An 18,567-nucleotide genomic window follows, 5' to 3' on the forward strand; every position below is an offset into this window, starting at 1 on the left:
GACAGAAATGGCCCTGATGCAGAATCCACGCTGCCATTTATGCTGATACATACAATTTCAAAGCAGACCACACGACCGGTCCCCGTTTCCCAGGGTGGCACCCATGTAGCAGCAATGGCTCATCCCTCTGCTCCTCGGGCAGAGTGTTGGGTGGGACGGGGAGCCCGCAATGTGTGGGGAGGCAACAGTTCACTGTCAGAGAAGAGCTTCTCCTTCTTACCCACCAGTTTCAAGCCATTGGTAGAGAGGGAGCTCACTCACCCCATCGGGCTGCAGCCTGCCCGGGGCTGGGAGCTGCTCCCCGTGGGTTTGGGCATGGGTCATCAGCTGGAGATGCGCTCAGCCGGGGCAGCGTCCTGCCCAGTGCCTCACACCTGCCAGCAGTCACTGCCTTCAGTCCTGCCCGCTGCACTGCCGTGCAAGGCATGGGTGCCAGGGCCCTGCCCAGAATTAGCTCCTGAAAAAAGGGTATTTCTACATCCTGATGGTCTTCAGCACAGCATGCTGAAAAACATTTACACCAGCAAAACAAAAGACATGAAAAAAACACCCAAATTTCCTACCCAAACTTTGCAGCTGTCTTGCGGCTCAGAAATGACAATCTGCATATAATAAAATCAAGAGGACAAATCTTGGTGTCCCCTTCTTCTTCTAGTCCACAGTTTTAACAGCAGGTTTCGGCTGGCCAATACCAAAGCTGAGGAGGTCAGTTTGAGAGAAAAAAAATAATAAAAGCTTTTCCTTCCTGGCCTTAACTTAGTCCCTGCTGCTTGTGAGACAGGGACCAGCCCACACAGACTGTGTGGTGGGCTCAGCCATGGGCTGGGATGTTACGTGGGGCCACCCCCTTACATGCATTTTCTGTGTCCTTGGTAATCAAATCTCCAGATGAAAAATGTAACTGCGTGGTTTTTAAATTTCCTCTTGTAAGAGATGTGTCTTACAGAAAACGGATCCCTCTGTGTTATACATCCACTGGTGCTTTTCCTTTTGTTAAAGGTTTTCCTGAGTATCTTCATTACCTTTTTCTCCTTTTAAAATGACAGTCGGAGGCTGAGTCAGGCACCTCCCAGCAAACAGCCCTGGCCGCACGAGTCTCCCAGCTGCGGCTGTGGGTGCCGCTGGCCCTTCCAAGGCAGGGAACCCAGGATGGCTTCAGGAGTCTGGCCCAGCAGCCGGACCTCCTGCCCAGTGCCAGGCTCTGCTGGGCCCGCGGCCGCACCGGCCAGCCTGGGCACCGCGCTGTTGGAATGGCTCCTCTGGCGGGACTGCAGCCCGCCCGGCCGTGGGGCAGCCAGGCTCGCCCTGGGCCTCCCCTCGCCTCTTTCTTATGGGAAGAACAAGAGATGTTTCCCCCGGGTGGCAGAGCCAGCTGTGGGCTGGCTGCCACCGACGGGCAAGGACCGGCAATTCGTGGAAGCTGATCTGCAGAACATCCGGAGTTCGGTCGTATGGGCTTGCAGATCATTTGAAAAGTCCACAAGATCAAAAAGGCAAAATCCGCTGATGAAATCCCTTCAGCTCAAGCTGGGTACACAGGGGGAACCTTTCAGTCCCTCCTCTCTGAGAGCTTCCCACCCTCTGGTTGTGCTCTGAGAGAGGAATATGATGTTTTTAAGACCGGTGGATGAGCCACAGTCTGGAACTTGTATTTTAAAGGTCACAAATAACTATGTCCCAATTTCTGAAAAGCTATTGGCCTGAGGTGGATGCCATTGTAACTCTTCATAAAAGACTATGGTACAAATAACTCATGTTTGTATTGGCCTTTTAAATCAGTGCATTGCTGTGGGACTTACCACCGTTCCCTGTTAAGGGGTAAATATTTGATTTAATTATTAAGAATTTAAGCAGCAATCATGTCTTACCAGCCATGCTTGTTAATGAAATGATTCTGCTTCTAACATCAGTGCTCTGTGAATAACACCAGTGATTCATTTCAACCACAAACCACTCTTTTTCTCTCGAACGCTTGATAATAAGAAAATGCTTGTGCATGTATGATAGTATTAACTCTCGAGAAGAAATAACTATAAATAATCATTGAAGGTTAGCGGTGATTTTTATGGCTCTCCTAAGACAAATCAGCAAAAGAACACCCAGCCAAGCAGCAATGAAAAGCATTTGCCCAGCTGGCAGGCCTTGGTGCAGCATCCTCAGAGTGAGCTGCTCCTGGGGCTGCTGCATGGGCAGCGCCCGCTCTGAGACACTGCAGCAACTGTCCTGAAACACCACAGTGACTGCACGCAGCAAGGAAAAGCAGGTGTTACCCAGGGTGTGCTGCCCACAAAGCGGGTTTCCAGAAACTGGTTTTCGTGGTGCCATCTGGAATGCAGAACCTTGAAGGCAGCTCAGGTGAACCTGCTCACTACGAGGGCTTCCCTCGCCAGAGGTATGCAAATGTCCCCAAGCGTGCAGGTGAGCACCATTATCCCCAGCCCATCACATTGTGCACAGCTTGATCCCTCCAGGGCTCCATGGTTCAGTTACTTACACAGTTCTAGGATGTGGAGTAGGAAACAGATTATTTTGGGCGCTGTGAAGCAATCATTGTGCTTTATTACAAGCAAAAAGGCTATTCTAGGATTATGAAAACAGGCCTTAAAATATTGAAAGCCCAGAGTGCCTTGTGCTCTTCTTTTTTTCCATCTCTCTGCTAGAAAAGATGGATCTGCCCAGCTAGCAGAGCTGTTCAGCAGCTCCAGAGGAAGCCCCATCCCACCACCACATGCCATGGGGAGCAGCCCCGTCCTTTGCATACTTGTCGCCATGCAAAAGCAGCCAGTGGGTGGGTAGAGCACCACCTGCCCCAATATTTAACATGTGTTTTGAAGGGTAAGGGGCCAGCTGGCACAAGCCCCCTGCTGTGCCCATGGCAAGGGCAGGCGCTTCTGGGCTACCAGCCTGGAGGGCTCGGCACTGCCTGCAGAGCTGGCAAGCAGACAAAACCAGGCTGCTTTGCCAGCAGCAATAAAGGTCAAGGTGTGCTTATCTAAATATCACGACTTCCTTCTGTGCACACACTCTTCTGTGCTTTTAAAAGCTCTTCACCATTTATCCTAGACTACGAAAATGTAGCATCGTACATTGCGTGTTCGCATCCACGCAGCACGGGTGGCAGCTCCGGCAGCACGCTTTGTGCCTCTTGCTGCGGAGGGGCTCCTTGCCAACGTCCTCTAGACCCAACTTTTTCCTTCTATATAGAAAAGCTTGTTGGCTTCACACACCAAGAAATACTAGAGGGAGGGACAATGGCTTTTAAAAAATAATGCATCATTTCTAGTTCAGTCCTTCTGGCACATTACTCACCAAACATGTAAAGCTTTGAATAGTTGATCCTGTGTGCTGTAGAGGAGCCACCAGTTAGTAACTGCCAACAGGTGACAGCCAAAAGGCTTTGCTTTGGAACAGTAGGTCTCCAAACAACCTGTAAATCAAAGCCACAAGTACTGAGCCATCAAGACAGAGTCACTCATGTCCCAAGCACGCTCTGATGTTTGTCTATGGTGGTTTTTTTTAATTCAACAGATTGCACATGATGTTTGATGAGGTGTAAAAGAGCCAGCTGATGTCAACAAGGGGCAGCACTGCTACTGGCAGCCTCTGGTTGATGCATGGGGAATCACACCAAGTGAGCAGCTCCAGCGATGGTGTTGGGTGGTTCTCCGGTATGCCGTGTTTGACAGCTGCGTGGTTGGCCTCTGTCTTCACAGATAATAGCTCCTGTTATACTCAAGTATAATAATTCTAACAGCCATGAGGGCAGGAGCCCCTGTGAGACTTTCCTCCTAGGACAAGAGGAAATGCAGTCTGCATTTCCTACTTGGAAACTCAACGAGTGTTAAAACTTTCTTCCAAAGTTTTGCCTGAATGTAAAATTTCCCTTGAGCCAGGATGTGCCTTCGCTGCTTGGTGTCTGTCATTTCAGCACAAGGTGGGTGGCCTGCAGGGGATGAAGCATGCCCCACCAGCCCACCCTGTCTCCTGTTGGAGCTGCACCTCACTTGCTTGCAGGGTCTTTGGCCCCCATTCCTCCTGCAGGCAGGACCACCTAATGATGCTCAGTCTTACTCACCCCATGGTTTGCTGAGAGCAGCTTCTTGGCTTTGTGCATCTCCTCGCCTGAGACGGTGCAGGGGGGCAGGAGGAGGTCCTCCCATTGCCCCCCTCCATGTGCTGGGGTGCAGCTGCCCGCAGAGACGGGGACAGATATGCAGAAACGTGCCGTGCTGGTGAGCAAGGCAGTATGTTAAGGAGTCCAGTCCCTCCTACAAGACACGATAAAATCCCTCAGGTGTTCTCTTTGCCTCAACGTTTTCTGAATGAAAGCAGACACAGCCACAAAAAGGTCTTCACCCAATATACCTAGAGGGAACACAGGGAATTCTACAGGGTGGTGGGAGCTCCCTTGGAAATATTACAGCGTCGACATGGGCAGGAAGAAGGTGCCTTCCCCTTCACCGCAGGTAGGCAGCCTCTGTTTCTGCTGGCGGGGCCTCGAAACACCAGCAGCACGCTCCCTAAAACACCTGCTTTTGTTTCATGCCAAATGGGGGAACAAAAATACACATATATGTCTTCTCCCTACAAGCCATAGCATCTAGGGAATGAAACGGTCACTCCTGCACACAGGCACATGGGAGGAGGGTGGTACATTAACCACCAACTAGACCCAGTTTCTGCCCACCACTACACCCACATCCAAGACAGCTCCCCTGTCGCCTGCTCGCCCTCCCCTGCCAAGGGCCAGCATGGGGAGTGGTGCCGGTCACCTCCTGGCCAGAGCTGCCCACCACACACCTGCAGCAAAAACCTCAAACTGGCAGCAACGCTTCAGGGAAGTGTTCAGCATGGCAGGGCTTTGCAGCACCACGGCTGGTCCCTGCGGTGCTGGCAAGGCGGAGGGGTCCCTTGGCCCCCTCAGGACCCCCCAGAGACCCTCCAAGGAAGTGCTTTGGTCTGGGGCTGGTTTCCCCATCGCCCCACTGTACTGGGATGGGGCCCACGCTTGGATTTCAGCTGCAGTTTGTTTTACTGTAAGTAATTCCCCAAGCCAAAAATCATTGCAAAACGCATCAGCTGAGTTTTTCAATCTAGAAAAGGCCAGAAAAAAATCTTTTTACAGCTCCTAAGTTCTTTCTCAAAATCTTTGAGTCAGAAGATGAAGCAAAAGCACCCCTTCCTTTCTGCAAAAATTCAGTTTTGAGAAACTGACGTTTTTCAAAGGAGTAACGTTGGGTGCAAATAAAAGCAGAAAAGTGGAGTCTGCTTCCCTGCAGCTTTCCTGCCTGCTGTTACGGGGTTCTGCCAGAAGATGGGACCGTACAGTGCGGTACGGGGCTGCGGAGGTCAGCGGGGACCCCTGCTGCGGGGACCACCCCTGGGCCGCCCCTCGCCCCGACCCTCTCTGCAGGGTCTGGGCATCCTGGCCGGGCTGTACCTGAGGTTTACGAGCCTCAGCCTCCAGTCAAGCAATGAGTAGCCGTTTTCTCATTCCTTGCTCGAATTAGTGACTTGTTTTAGGAATGCTGAGAAGGATGTTGAGCTTTCAGCTGAAAGTAGATCCACATCTTTAACAGCACCGCGGGATTTCCAACAGCTCGTTTGTTTGGGGTCACTTTCAATTACTGGGGAGAAAGCAAGGGTTTGTGTGCAACGGCTCTAGCTAACCCTGTCCTACGCCCCTGAGAAATTTCTTTTTAAAGTTTTTTAAAATGCTTCTGTCGCTGCCTGATTTCCCACTAGATCCAACAGTTTGCTGGTATTATTGCTGGTTTTATATGAAACCCCAGTACACCGTTAAGCAGTCCCTGCCTGCCAGCACAGCTGCAGTGCTGCAGGCACGCACACTGCGCCTTCCCAGGAGCTGCATGGCATGCCACCCCTGCCTCCCGCCGCGGGGCTCCCCGCTTCTGCGACCCCCGTCCCTGTTCCTGCTTGTCACTTGGACTCATTCGGTTCAGCTGCAGATGCAAATCTGATTATCTGTGCTTTAATGACACAGCTGCAACGTAGCCAAGACCGAAAATGCCCCTCTTTGCATATACATCTAAATTTTACAAGTGAAATGCAAACCCCAAAATAGACAGCACAGGTTGTGCTCCAAATACAGAGCAGCCATTTGGGGTAAAATGTTACCTAATTTGAAATTTTCAGCCTGCAGCTGCAATTTAATTGCTTAATACCCACATCAAGCAGTTTTCTTGTGAATTATTAGCATGAAATGTATTAGGAAATTAAAATAGCTTTGGCACTTATGTTTTTGTGCTTCCTTACCTTCCTGGTATATTTTTAGAACAGGAGATGTTATTGCTCAGAATCTCATAAAAAGGATTTATAATAGTTAATAATTAGTGTATTAATGCACCAGACTGCAGCAAAATTAATACAGGCTTTGTCTGCTTGGGCTTGATTCATCACCACGCACTGAAGCGGCAAGAAAACCAGGCCCAAAAGCAGTGATTGATGTCCCGAGGAAAATGCCCTCGTGCAGGGAGAAGCCCGGGCTGGCACAGAGGAAGCCTTCGCTGCCCCGCTCCATCCCCAGCCCAGAGTGGCCAGGGGGGCCGTGGCAGGGCGGATTGGCAAGGGCATCAGTGCCGGTGGGACTGAGGGAAAAAATACTGAACAATGACAAGGTTAAAAAAAAATTATTTGGACAACTTAATTCTGCTGGAGCACAGGAGAGCTTGATTCCTGTGGTGCAGCAAGGACCAGGGGAAGGGGACACGGACTCGGTGGAGCATCACAAGTGCCCGTTGCCACAGGCTGTCTCACAGGGGCACCCAGCCTTCTCCTGCCTGCGTGTCCAGGGAATGCTCTGAGCTGTGAGTTATTACTGGTTCAGCTAGAAAAACAACTGCTGTGATTAACTGCCCTCTGCAGCCATCCCTGATGCTTAGGGCAGTGGTGAGGATGGTCCCAACAGTGCCACTCTATGACCCTCAGCTGCAGGGCTTCACCCCAACCTGGGGACCTGGGGGCTCCTCAGATTCCTCCCTTGCTTTTGAGCAAAAGCTGAGAAGCTGTCCTGGGGTCACATCCCCAGAGATTTTCTGGTGTCTTTTTTTTTTAATTATTTATTTAAAGTGACACCCCTGAGGACAGCTCTCAGGTCCCTGGGATGGGGCTGAGCCTTGCAGAGGCATCGCTGTCCTTCCATTCTCAGAACCCTGCTTGTCTTCCCCAACACACCACATCTCCTTCGCACTCCCAGTCCTGGGCTCCGAAGTCAGCCTCAAAGCCCTGAACACTTTATTCCAAGCCTGGAGTTTCCCTGCTGACCATCCAGTGACTTACCCGATGGTGGCCCAGCCCTGATCGGGCCTGAAGCCACATGACCCACGCAGCCCCAGCCCCAGGGGAGGCTGCACAGCGCTGCCCATCCATCCCTGCGACACAGATGCTCCCAGGTGTGATGGTCTCCTGCCAGTAGCCGAGGCTGCAGCTGCAGCCCCGACTTGTCCCTGGGGAGTCACGGCCCAGCTGAGCAGGTGCCGGACCCCTCCAGCCCTTCCTCTGCCAGCCCCCATGCCGCTCCCCGGCTCTGCCCTGCCACACAGCCCCTGGCATGCGTTGGGAAGGGGGGAATTGTTTTGGAGTGAAAGCAGAGGGCTGTCAGGCAGCTTGCTAACCCCACAGCCAGGCTGGCAGAGCCCCTCCGGCTGGGTGTTCCTCATGCTGGGCAAAAGCCAGAGGGTTGCTGGGGCTGGGGAGGGGACGCGGCGTACGGGCCAGGTGCTGTGGTTTGCCTCTGCGCCTTGACCCTCCCAGTTTGTGCTCAGAACTGCTGCTGTCCTGCTACAAGGTCGTACTAAGGCTGTTCCAAAACACTTCCCACACACAAGCACTTACCCAGAGCTCACAGCACAAGCAGATCCCAGGAGCTGCTCTAAGGATCCCAGGCTCGCTGTAGTGCGGGATTGTTTGTCCTGTCTGTTCTTTTCTGCCATCCACTTCCATCTGCACTGGCACTAAAAGCATTGCAACTGGGACAGCTCTTAAACCAGAATATTTGGCATTCACATTCCCTGTTGGGAGCACTTAAATGTGTGGATTTGAGGTGCTTTATAATCACCTTGGGAGGAACCATGGCTCTCAGAATAGTACAGTTTCTGAGCACTGAGAAATTTTCAGACCATCAACCCCTTGCAGCTTGCTCCTAATGAGCTTTTGGAGCTGAACAGCATTTTACCAGCTGTTACAGGGTGCAACACAGCCCAGGCCCAGCAGAGAATGTACACCCAGCCCTCGCAGAGGAATCAAAGCTGAAACTTAAGGGACTGCTGAAGACTCCCTGTGGGAACTACAGTGCTTCAGTGGCAGCTTTATACCCGGTCTCACTCAGCCCCAGGGAACAGCAGAGCTGGGCAGGTTAGCTGCAAGCTTACTGGGACCACTTCAGCAGCCAAGGGCCTGAAATGCTTCGATTTAAGCCTTCAGGACACACCAAACTAAACCTGGAGCTGATCAGCCTTCCCTGGGCTCTTGCACCATGGAAAACCCAAACCGCATAAACCCACATTTTCATACCCCATCCAGCTCCCAGTCCCAGTTTCCCAGGCTGGAAAACCTCTAATGATCAGGCTGAAAGGAAAAATGGGATATTTTCCTGCACCAGAAGCCTCTTACTGACCCAAATCAGCTCTGGGAAATCATGACAGTGATGGAGCAGCTGATGGGACTGAAGGAGTTTGTAATGTATTTCATGATAAAGGGCCTGTTTATGTATTTAGCATTTTACTATGCCAAAACACAGAGGGAGCACATTTTGATCCAGGCTTTCATCCTGAGGGCTGACCCTTCCTTCCCCTGACAAACAGTGCAGTGAATTTAGTAAGACAAGTTCTCCCTCTACAGATCTTATTGCTAGTGATGAAAATCCTCTAACAATTAGCCTCACTCATTTGTCATAGTTACATCATTTCAGATGTCTTCAAAAGATGGATACTGGCAGAAAACACAGTAAAGAGGAAGGGCTCCTCACACTGCTATAAAAATACAGCCTGGTATCGTTTCCTTATTCCCTTCACAGAACCTAGCGGGTAAAATACCAGCACTGATTTACCAACATTTGCTCATAAATATGGGAGTGGGTGGGTGGGGTTTTGCTTGGTTTTGGTTGGTTGGCTGGTGGTTTTTTTGTTTGCTTGGGTGTTTTTTTTGTTTTCTTCCCCACAACACGTCTCCATACCCTCATGAGAGCTAAAGCACCAGGACCCCCACCCACAGGCAGGTGCAACTGCCCTCTGGTGAGAATAGGATCTACCTGCTTCAAACACTAACCTGTGCTCCAGAAAGTATTTCCTGGAATCTAGGAAATATTTTATCCATTGATGGTCATTGTCAACATTGCACAGTAGAGTGGAGTCACCCCTGTACTAAGGGGAGATGGTGTTTGCTGTTTACGGGGTGGGAGCCAAGCAGGGGACATCTGGGTCCCACAGGTCACAGAGACACATAGCCTCTTGCTGGGAAACTGGCTAGGTCCTCTGATCCAGTACTTTCCAGTTCATCAGCACATTTTGGTTTTTTCTCTGATAGGAGGCATGTGCAGACAGCAGCACTTCAGCCAAAGCATTGCTGCAACATGAGCCCCACATGGGGCAGCAAAAGCAGCACCAGCACCGACAGCTGTGGCCAGTGCAGCTGCAGCGCAGAGATGCTGGGGATGCGGCGGGGGCGCGCATCACTCCTGCCCCAGCACAGGGACAGAAGCCAGGCATCGCTAATGGGTAGGCAACAGCAGCTGGCTTCCTCCACTCTGGACGGGGCACAGGACAGCTTCAGATTGTCTTAGACCATAAACTCTATTTTAAAGCCAGCCTGCGTGCTGCTCCAACCCATGCCCTGGGCTACATTCCCCAGGTGATGGGGCCAGTCCAACAGGGCAAACGCTGCCAGTCTTGGCTGGCTGGATCAGCCCCCCCGCAGGGCAAAGCTCACCCCCCTGAGACTTGGCAGTTTGGACTCTGACCTGACGAAGATGAGGCCAAGGGACCCGCCATGGAGCCGTGCTCAGCCAGCCTAGGGGACGGTCATGACTGTACATTACCACTGACGTGAGGGTGGCACAATGCCCAGGACAAGCTTTAGGGATCACTAACCTCTTCTTCAGCAGCTTGAATTTGGTAGACGGATTCTCCAGCCTTGTTTCCATCTTCAGGGTCCTGTGCTGTGCACGGCTGCACTTTGACACCTCCCAGGGTGTTCACTCTGCAAGGCAGGGAAAGCCAACAAAACAACGGACAGGGTGCAAAGGGGGTCCAGCTTATCCTCAGAAGAGCTGACACTGAGCAGTGACACTGAGAGCCGTTAAGACTGCTTTGCTGGAACTTAAGAAAATAAAAAATATTTGTTAGCTTAATTCAGTCTCCCAGTGGAAAGCCAGCAAGCTTAGAAACAAAGTAAAATATAATGATGAGTCCACAAAAGCTGCCTAGCACCTATGTCAAAGCCTGTCTATGCAGGGCCCAGTATCCTGCCTATTTGCTCTTCTATTTTTAGGAAATAGTTTCAACTTCATCAGGTAATTTTCAGAAATCAGTACAGCCATTCATATGACAGTTCAGTATGTTCATAAATAAGCCAGACAGAGGAAACTCAGTAACAACCCTTCTCCATGTCATATTAACTACAGCGGAGCTCAGAGGTTACATTTCATCCAAATCGCAGAACACATGCACACTTCATAATTTAAGTCTGAGCCTTGTTTTAAGAGGTGGCCTCAATTACTGGGACTCCCCTGAGATGCATCATTGGAAAGCCTTCACGATTCCTGAAACAGAAACATGCTGCACAAGGTCTCCCTTATAATCTTTAAACCCTTTCAAAAGGGTACTTGATTCCATGACATCCTGAAAGCAAAAGAAGATCTTCCTTGTAAGGTTTCACAGAACATGCAAGTCCTACAGCTTGTATTTTCAGATTTGTTATTTCTATTATTATTGTTATTTAGTTAACTCAACTGCAGATTCTCCTTTACCTAGCAGCATTGCCTTCTGGAGTTCAGTTTTGCAAAAGCATTAAGCCCCAGGTTTACAGAGCTACAGCATGAGGATTCAACAGCACTCTGAGCACTGCAGGTCTAGCATGCAGTGACATACATTTTAAAGCAAGCAGCCATTCTCCTTTGCCCTTATGCATATAACGGCAAGTACTGCAATAACACAGGACAAAACAGCTCGGAAACACTGGGTTCCCCAGACGGGAACAGCAGAATGCAGACAACAAACCCTGCAGTTCAGCAGCACTGCGCTTGACATACCTAATGAAAACTAGATGTACCTGGCTCCTTGCAGAACCCCCAACCCCCGCCCCAAGCTGGGAGGTTTCCAGGCTGGATCAGCCACATCTCCCACAGGCGTTAGGCGTGGCAGAAGCCCAGCATCCTGCAGCTGGGCTGGGCTGAAATGGGGTCCTGGGGTGGGTGGGGGGGAGGGGGCAGGGACAGGTGGTGCTGGTTCAGGGACATTAGGGCTGATCAGTGCCCTCAGGGCCCTGACAAAGCTAACATGCTTCCAAAGTCAGACATCTGTGATAGATGGTTTTACTTCCTATTTATTTCTGAAAAACTAGTTGTTAGTGAGAGCTGTGCCTTAGTACTAACTGGAAATGTGGTTGTCCTATAAATTGTAACAGCAGAAGTTATCACAGCTGATATATGCTGGTACGGCACTAGCAGGGGGCGAGGCTGGGGGCTGCCCTCATCTCCCCAGCCTCCCTATGCCCAGGTAAGGGGCGAGAGGAGCTCTGCCAAGTCGTGTGCTGGTGGGGAGCACAGCAGGGTGGGGAGCACAGCAGGGTGGGTGCCCTGTGTGGGTGCTCTGCACAGGTGCCCTGCACAGCCTGCCCCAGCCCCGCTGCCCCCTCGCTCCCCTGCTCCATACGGCAGCGTGGGGGCTCTCGCTCTTCCTCCTTGGCAGGTGGGCACGCTGGGCTTTCCCATTTTCACAGCTCTCTTCAAAGAATTGCTCCATCTGGAAGGTGCAAGCACTGTTTTGCAAAACAGAAAGCCTGAGGGAATGGTACACCTTGGCACCTTCACAGACCTTCTGAGACAATAAATGGTATAAGCATGTGGTCCTGCAGAACATATGAAAATATTCCCATCTCACATGGAAAATGTAAAATGTAAAAGCAGCATGTTCAAAGGTCTTGATGAAATCGAATTTGTGTCTTCTGGTTTTAAATATTGGATGTTTCCAAAAAGCTTATATATTTGCTTCAGAAAATACAATTCTACCCGATTCTACCCATATACCAGTGATGTAGCTTTAGCTTCTCAGGCATTATTTTCAGCAGATTTGTGTTTCTTTTGTGCAGCATTCATTGTCCGGCCTGACAGCTGCTCACTCCTTTTTATCAGTAATCTCTTGTTTGATTTCTGTTTGGGTTTGTTTTTTTCTAAATGTCAAAGCTTATTTCTCAAGTCCTGAGCATACACAAAAAGGCAAGTGATGTGATGAGAATGCATGCACAGCTAGGATTCCGAAAGCAACTTCAGCGTGGCCTGTGCACCCATACCTGCCAAAATAGCTGTGCGGATGCTGCTCACACTGCTGGCCTGAGCGCCCTCGGTGCTGCAGAGGAGCTGGAGGAGAAGAGCCTGGCACAGCCCCGCGCTGTCCTGCGGCTGTGGCGGTGGCTGGCAGCAGGCACGGCTGCAGCGCTTGCCCTGGGCACACGCCACCCACCTTTGGAAACATGCCTCGGAACATCAGGCGTTTGACCTGAAACTCTCAAAACACTTAAAGCAGATGCTTCCTTGATGTAAATGGTCTCAGCCTGTGTTTCCTGGGATCACATGGGAAAAAGCTTCTGAGTGTCACAGTATTGTGGGATTTTTTTGTAAGAACAGACGTTGTCATTTCTGACAAAGTCTTGATAGCCTGACTGGGAAAGAGAAGCATAAAAGATGGCCATCATCCTGCCAGGTCTCTGCATTTTGTTTTGACTCAAATATTGTGGGATGGAAAAAGAATGGAAAGTGTGGGTCAGCTCCTGTTTGAGGCACTAGAAATGAAAGAAGCCATACAAGAGCTAAAAACACAGCACAGCTACAGTAAATACTGTGCAGGTGTTTATGATGATGACATTTAACAAGGAAATCCTCTCCACTGGGCAGCAGAGGAAGCAGGCCTCCCCTGGAATAAGCAAATACAATAAATGCAGACAAAGATAATTTTGCAACAGGATGGTGGTTTCCATTCTCAAGAGCACTCATCTACCTGCTTGCAGCAGCTAGAGGAAGGCTGGCAGCGCGGTGCCAAAGGCATTGACTCTGCTGGGCTTCCCCAGAGTTGCTGTGCCACTGCATGACATGCTAGCTGCATGACGAGTGTGGCTGGGCCACTGTTAACATGCAGACTAATCACTATTCTGACCACGGCACTGTCTGCTCTGTGCGTTTGGGGCTGGAGAAGTTCACTGCCTCAGAGGAGCAGATAGGTGCCCAGACGTACTGCAGTGGCACCGCCTGTCCCCTCTTGGGCAGGCAGAGATAACAGCTATCACATGCCATCATGACACCATGTGGCATTTCTGCCAGCAGCTATACGGTGCCAGACATTGTTAGTGAAATCATCAGCTGTTATTCTTAGAAACGTGCCCTCCATAAATTGCAAGGTGCGGCCAACAACTGCCGCAGCGACAGCATTGCTGGCACTGCAGCTCTGCGCTGTCCTCCTGCAGTCACCGTGCTGCCGGGCTGCCCGCTCCCTGCCCCGCACACCCCTCACAGCCATGCATCCATAAACCATCCTGGGCTGTAAAACACCGTCCTGCCCTGCTGATTCCAGGCAAGAGACCTTTCTGTTCCCAGCAGCTTTAGCGCCCAGGGAGTAAACAGCAACATAAATCAGCCCGCGGCAGAGGAAGGTGGGAGGGGGCTTCCTGCACACTGCAGCAGCGAGGGGCTGACAAGCAAGGCGGACGCGGAGCCCACTGAAGCCTTGATCCCATCTCTGCCATGAGCCCAGGCCCACAGCTACCAGCACAAGAGCAGCCCTGAGAGCCCTGCCCAGCTCCAGGCATAAAAACAGAGCTGGCAACACACCATCTGAATGCTAAAGGTCGTTCATGAACTTGACAACACTTTAGAACAATATTGTGTTTTGTACTAGTTCTTTACCTGTGCTTTGTCAAGCTTTCAGATCCCCCATCTCAGACTTGGTGGGCAGTTACCAGCCCAAATCAGGAAGATCCACGGACGTTACTACGTGTTCCTAGTCATTACTTTACCTACTGCAACCACAGGTGCAATTCTTCTCTGTGTAAAGCGCTAGGGTAAGTGGAGTCCATTTAAATGCCATCATTATCTTCCATTTCACCACTAACAGTTTGCTAATTTTCTAGGGGAAAGTTCCTTCTTGCAGAGTTAGTTTAGCAGCTTCATATTTGACCAGAGCTACTCAGGTTGTATGTTGCAAATCATTCAATCTGCAAATGAATGGGTCGTTCTACAGAGCAGTTCCGTGGGTGTATATCCTCCAGTATTTAGGAAGAAAGGCAAGTGGAAGATTTCACAACTTCCACGTGCCTTTGCTGGCTGCTGCCATCTTTTGCAGCACCGGGGCTCAGCTCACTTGCTGAGAGCACAGACTTGCGTTTGGACCCACTGCACAGGCACAGGGAGGGACCTATCCTGTGTCTCTGCCTCTCCTGTCTCTCCTTCTGTTAGATGACCTCAGTCACAGACTGATCAGAGAATAATAGAATCATTTAGGTTGGAAAAGACCTTCAAGATCATCAAGCCCAACCGTTAACGATGAGCCACGTGTGAGCCCAGGCCAGTTCCCTGGCTCACTCCACCACTGCTGAACAGAAAGGTCCTTTCAAAACCAGGCTCAGCATGCCTAAGCCCTGAACTGCTCCTGGAAAAGCCTCTCCTCCACTAACCCAGGTGCAGGGCAAGCAGGTGATTGCATCCAACTTCAGGTCATCGACCCACTCGTGTGCAGGAGGCACTGGAGGCGCTGGAGGCACTGGAGACACTGGAGGTGATGGAGGTGATAGAGGTACTGGAGCAATGGAGGCACAGAGCAAGGGAAGGTGCTGCCACAGCCAGCACGATGCACTAATGGTGTTGTGCTGCTCCTGCTTCAGTTTCCCCTCTACAGCCACATCAGCCTGGGAAGAATTACTATTATTTTCTCCTCTGGCATGTGGTGACCTGCCTTCGGCACCGTCTAACACATGGCAAGGAATGAATTCAGCCAGCCAGAGAGAGGAATTTGCTGTGGGAATTGCTGTCATTTTGACATTTGATTTTATCCAAAATTAGGGTGAGAAGTGGAGACACTGAGTAGTTTCACAAGATTTCAGCTCAGACAACAGCTAAATGAGCTGTCCCAGCATTCTGAAATCTCAGTGTGAAACTCTAATTTGAAATTTCTCATTTCAAAATACCATTTTAGAAGCACAATTTAGGGAAAGCTGTACCCTTCTGCTGAAACAATTCCTGGGAGAAATGTTTCAACCAACTTTAATACTGAATATGTAGGAGCTTAATACGTAATAACCAATTTGCCTACGCGCAAATGTGCTGTTTTGCATCTGAAGAGCAGCTATTTCTCATCTTTTTTCCATAAAGTCCTGCGTAGCAAAAGTAAATTTCAGGATAATATGGATGGATGCTATCAGAGAAACACAATCTGAAATTCAGATGAATGCTCTCAAACACGGACTGTGTCCTTTTTAATCAACTCCTTTTGAAAAGTTAATTTGTATTGATCATGAACATCTAAAGCTGGATATTATTATCAGCCAGTGATCACAAACTATGTTGCTCTTGTTAGCAAACAGCTACTTTTCCACTTACGAATTGGTGGATTTTCACATCTTCAAGGGTGAAATAATATTTGGGAATAGAGTATTCTGGTGGAATGGCAGGCTGGGAGGGATCTGCCTGTCCAGGAGGGTTTGGGTGCCTGCAGTGACCCCCTTGTGCAGGGGCGGGTGCCATGCCTGAGCTATTCAGCAAAGGGCTCGGGCATAGGTGCCCTTCATGACATTTTAACAAGTTGTTTATTCCGAGTGTTGATACTTTTCTTCCAGAATTGCAGGGCAATGTGTTTGCCCCTAAGGCCACAGCATTTCACAGACCTGAGCAGCCAGCTCGGCAGGAGGCTGGGACATGTCCCACGCCAGAGCCAGGGCTCTGCTCTGGCCGTGCTCTCTCCCACCAGCTCACACTCAGATAAACTTTTCTGTGGTTTCCGGCTGAAGTTTTTTACTTGTTTTTCCTTCCCCTTGACTGCTGCTCCTGTCTACCCTGCATGCCTCTTGGCTTGCTTTCATAGCGAGTGCCAAATGTGGCATTTACTAGTGCTTTACATTACTGGCTTTTTTTAAAGCTAACACAGCAAGGAAGCCAATAACCTCCTCACACAGGCTTTTCTACCATTTTATAAAAATCGGTGACAAAACTCTGCCTTAGGATCTTCTCCAGGTCAGCCAGAGGATGCCCAGCAGATAACACAACCCTGAAGAGGAGAGTGGTGGAAATGCCCAGAGCCCACCAGGGCAGGCAGTCTGTGGCTGTGTGGCTGGGTGATGCTGATGGTGGGGCATGGGGCCGGGGGGGCCATAGGGGCTGGCCCCTGCCCCAGGGGGGGACCACTGCTGCTACAGGCGCCCACACCCCCAGCAGCACCCGCCGCTGCCGCTGCTCTTGGGCAAGCAGGGGCCTGGCTCTCCCCACCCGACCGGTTTGCAACCGGCACGGCAAGTTGTTAAACATCTTCCTCCAAATGAGCTCATCTGGCATCCCTTGGATAAACAGTATTAAACGTGTTTGATGTTTCTTTTCTCAAATACTCTATTATTTGCTGGCTTTATGCTCAAACCCAGAAGAAACAAGAAAATTGGAGCAAAAAAGTGCCCAGACAAACCAATCTCCACAATTTGCACCATGTTCATAGCAATGAACAGAGCCCATTGCCTTCAGCTATGTCTGTAGGATGTATCTCGGGGATGGGGTAGCTTTTGCCAGACCCCGATCCATGAGCACATTGCTGGAACGGAATCACTTTTCCTGAGCAGAAGTGCTGTCCTTCCAGCCCTGAACTTGCAGCAAGGTCCAGTTCTGGAAGACAGCAGGATGGAGGAGGCAGAAAGCCACCTCTGACAGCCCTGTGGCTGCGTCAGGCCAGTGGCTGCCCTGGCCTTGGCAGCCTAGAGATGGTGCGGCCGCCCAGGTGAGGGATTCGGGCTGCAGGCACAGCCTGTGCCGCTGCCCTGCCTTTGTGAGGGCCACCAGCGGTGTTTTACATCTGCCAGAACCAGGCATGGGGCAAAGCTTCCCCTGCAGCGCTCTGTATGATGGGCTCCCTCGCGCAGCGAAAGCAAAGCCGTCCTACTGCGGCTAGGTGTGATGGTGTCAGTAAAGTAATACAGACATCTTAGATCTGGCCTAGACACACTGGGGACGGAGCTGTTGAACACTTTTTCCTTCTCATTTTGTGAATTTTCTTTTTTTTTAAGTCAAGTGTGACAACACTGTTAACAACCATTCCATGGTCTTCAACAGAAAGCCTTTACGTTACACTATTTTGCTTCCTGGCTCTACGTCTGATAAGGCGACATCATTTCTAGACAAATAAAAGACAAACTGTCTTCTGCTTGCTTGAAAAGCACCCGCAAGTTTAAACTTCTTCAAACCACAGACAGCCAGTTCCCTGCAAAGCTCCTTGGCAGGCAGCGCATCCCCCTGACAGCTGCCGTTGCAGGGGCCATCAGCTCAGCCAGGCGCTGGGAGCATTGGCACTGCAGCCACGGCCATCAGGTGGTGGGGAGCAGAGGGGTCCCAGGGACAGCCCTGGCTGGGGGAGGACACTCATCTGCAGCACTGCTCTCCCAGAGACAGGTCACGTTTGCCATTCCCGTAGCTCACAGTCACTAGAGGGGAGAGGTTACACGGGATGCTGCCCGTATGCACGTACCTGCATGTGACTTTCCAAAGGAAAAAGGCAAAGCTTTGCTCAGGACCCACTCTGGCTCTTCCTCAGAAGACAGAGGGACCCTTGGGATTTGTGAGTGAGTGGGAAACATCACAGGACCATCCACTGCAGGCAAGGGATCCGCAAAACTCGAGCCTTCAGAGACTGACACTGTGGGCTGTGCTGTGGGCAGGGGGATGCAGGGGCAGGCGTCCTGGGGCAGCAGGAGCTGTGAGCACCTGGGAGTTTGCTGAAACCCTCTGGAGAGCACGGATGCAAATTCCCTGGTAGGGAAACAACTCTGAGAGCCTTCCTACTGGCGTGGGAAACCTCACAGAGGGGCTCTGTTCCTTGCTGGAGATACAAGTCAAACAGAGATAAAAGTCCTAAGGAGACAACTTTGATGCAGCAAGAGGCTCCGCTGGCGACTCGAGCGGAGCGAGGAAACAGCGCGCCCATGTCCAGGCCCTGCTGCGTGCCCCGCCACCCTGAGGAGCACCTGCTCTTGCCTGTGCGTGCTGCATTTTCAGGACTTTTTCTGCTCTGAGTGGTCATCCTCCCAAAGAAACTGAACCTTTGCAAAAGGACTAGTGCCTTTGCTGTGGCATTGTCTCAGGCTGACGCCGGG

At 50.8% G+C, this 18,567-nt stretch overlaps 1 protein-coding gene across 1 annotated transcript in view; it reads right to left on the reverse strand.

Moving 5' to 3' along the window:
- Positions 1 to 18,567, reverse strand: part of LOC308069532 (uncharacterized protein) — a 91,835-nt gene that overhangs the window by 25,139 nt on the left and 48,129 nt on the right. Inside the window, exons 3-5 of the mRNA XM_080401937.1 lie at positions 10,107 to 10,215; positions 4,076 to 4,268; positions 3,310 to 3,427 (exon numbers count right to left, since the gene is read on the reverse strand). Coding sequence (XP_080258063.1) covers positions 3,310 to 3,427; positions 4,076 to 4,268; positions 10,107 to 10,215 — 420 coding nt within the window. The remainder of the gene's footprint in view (positions 1 to 3,309; positions 3,428 to 4,075; positions 4,269 to 10,106; positions 10,216 to 18,567) is intronic.

This window comes from Falco punctatus (genome assembly GCF_963210335.1).
Source record: "Falco punctatus genome assembly, chromosome: 9".
In the NCBI taxonomy this organism is placed as follows: Eukaryota; Metazoa; Chordata; class Aves; order Falconiformes; family Falconidae; genus Falco; species Falco punctatus.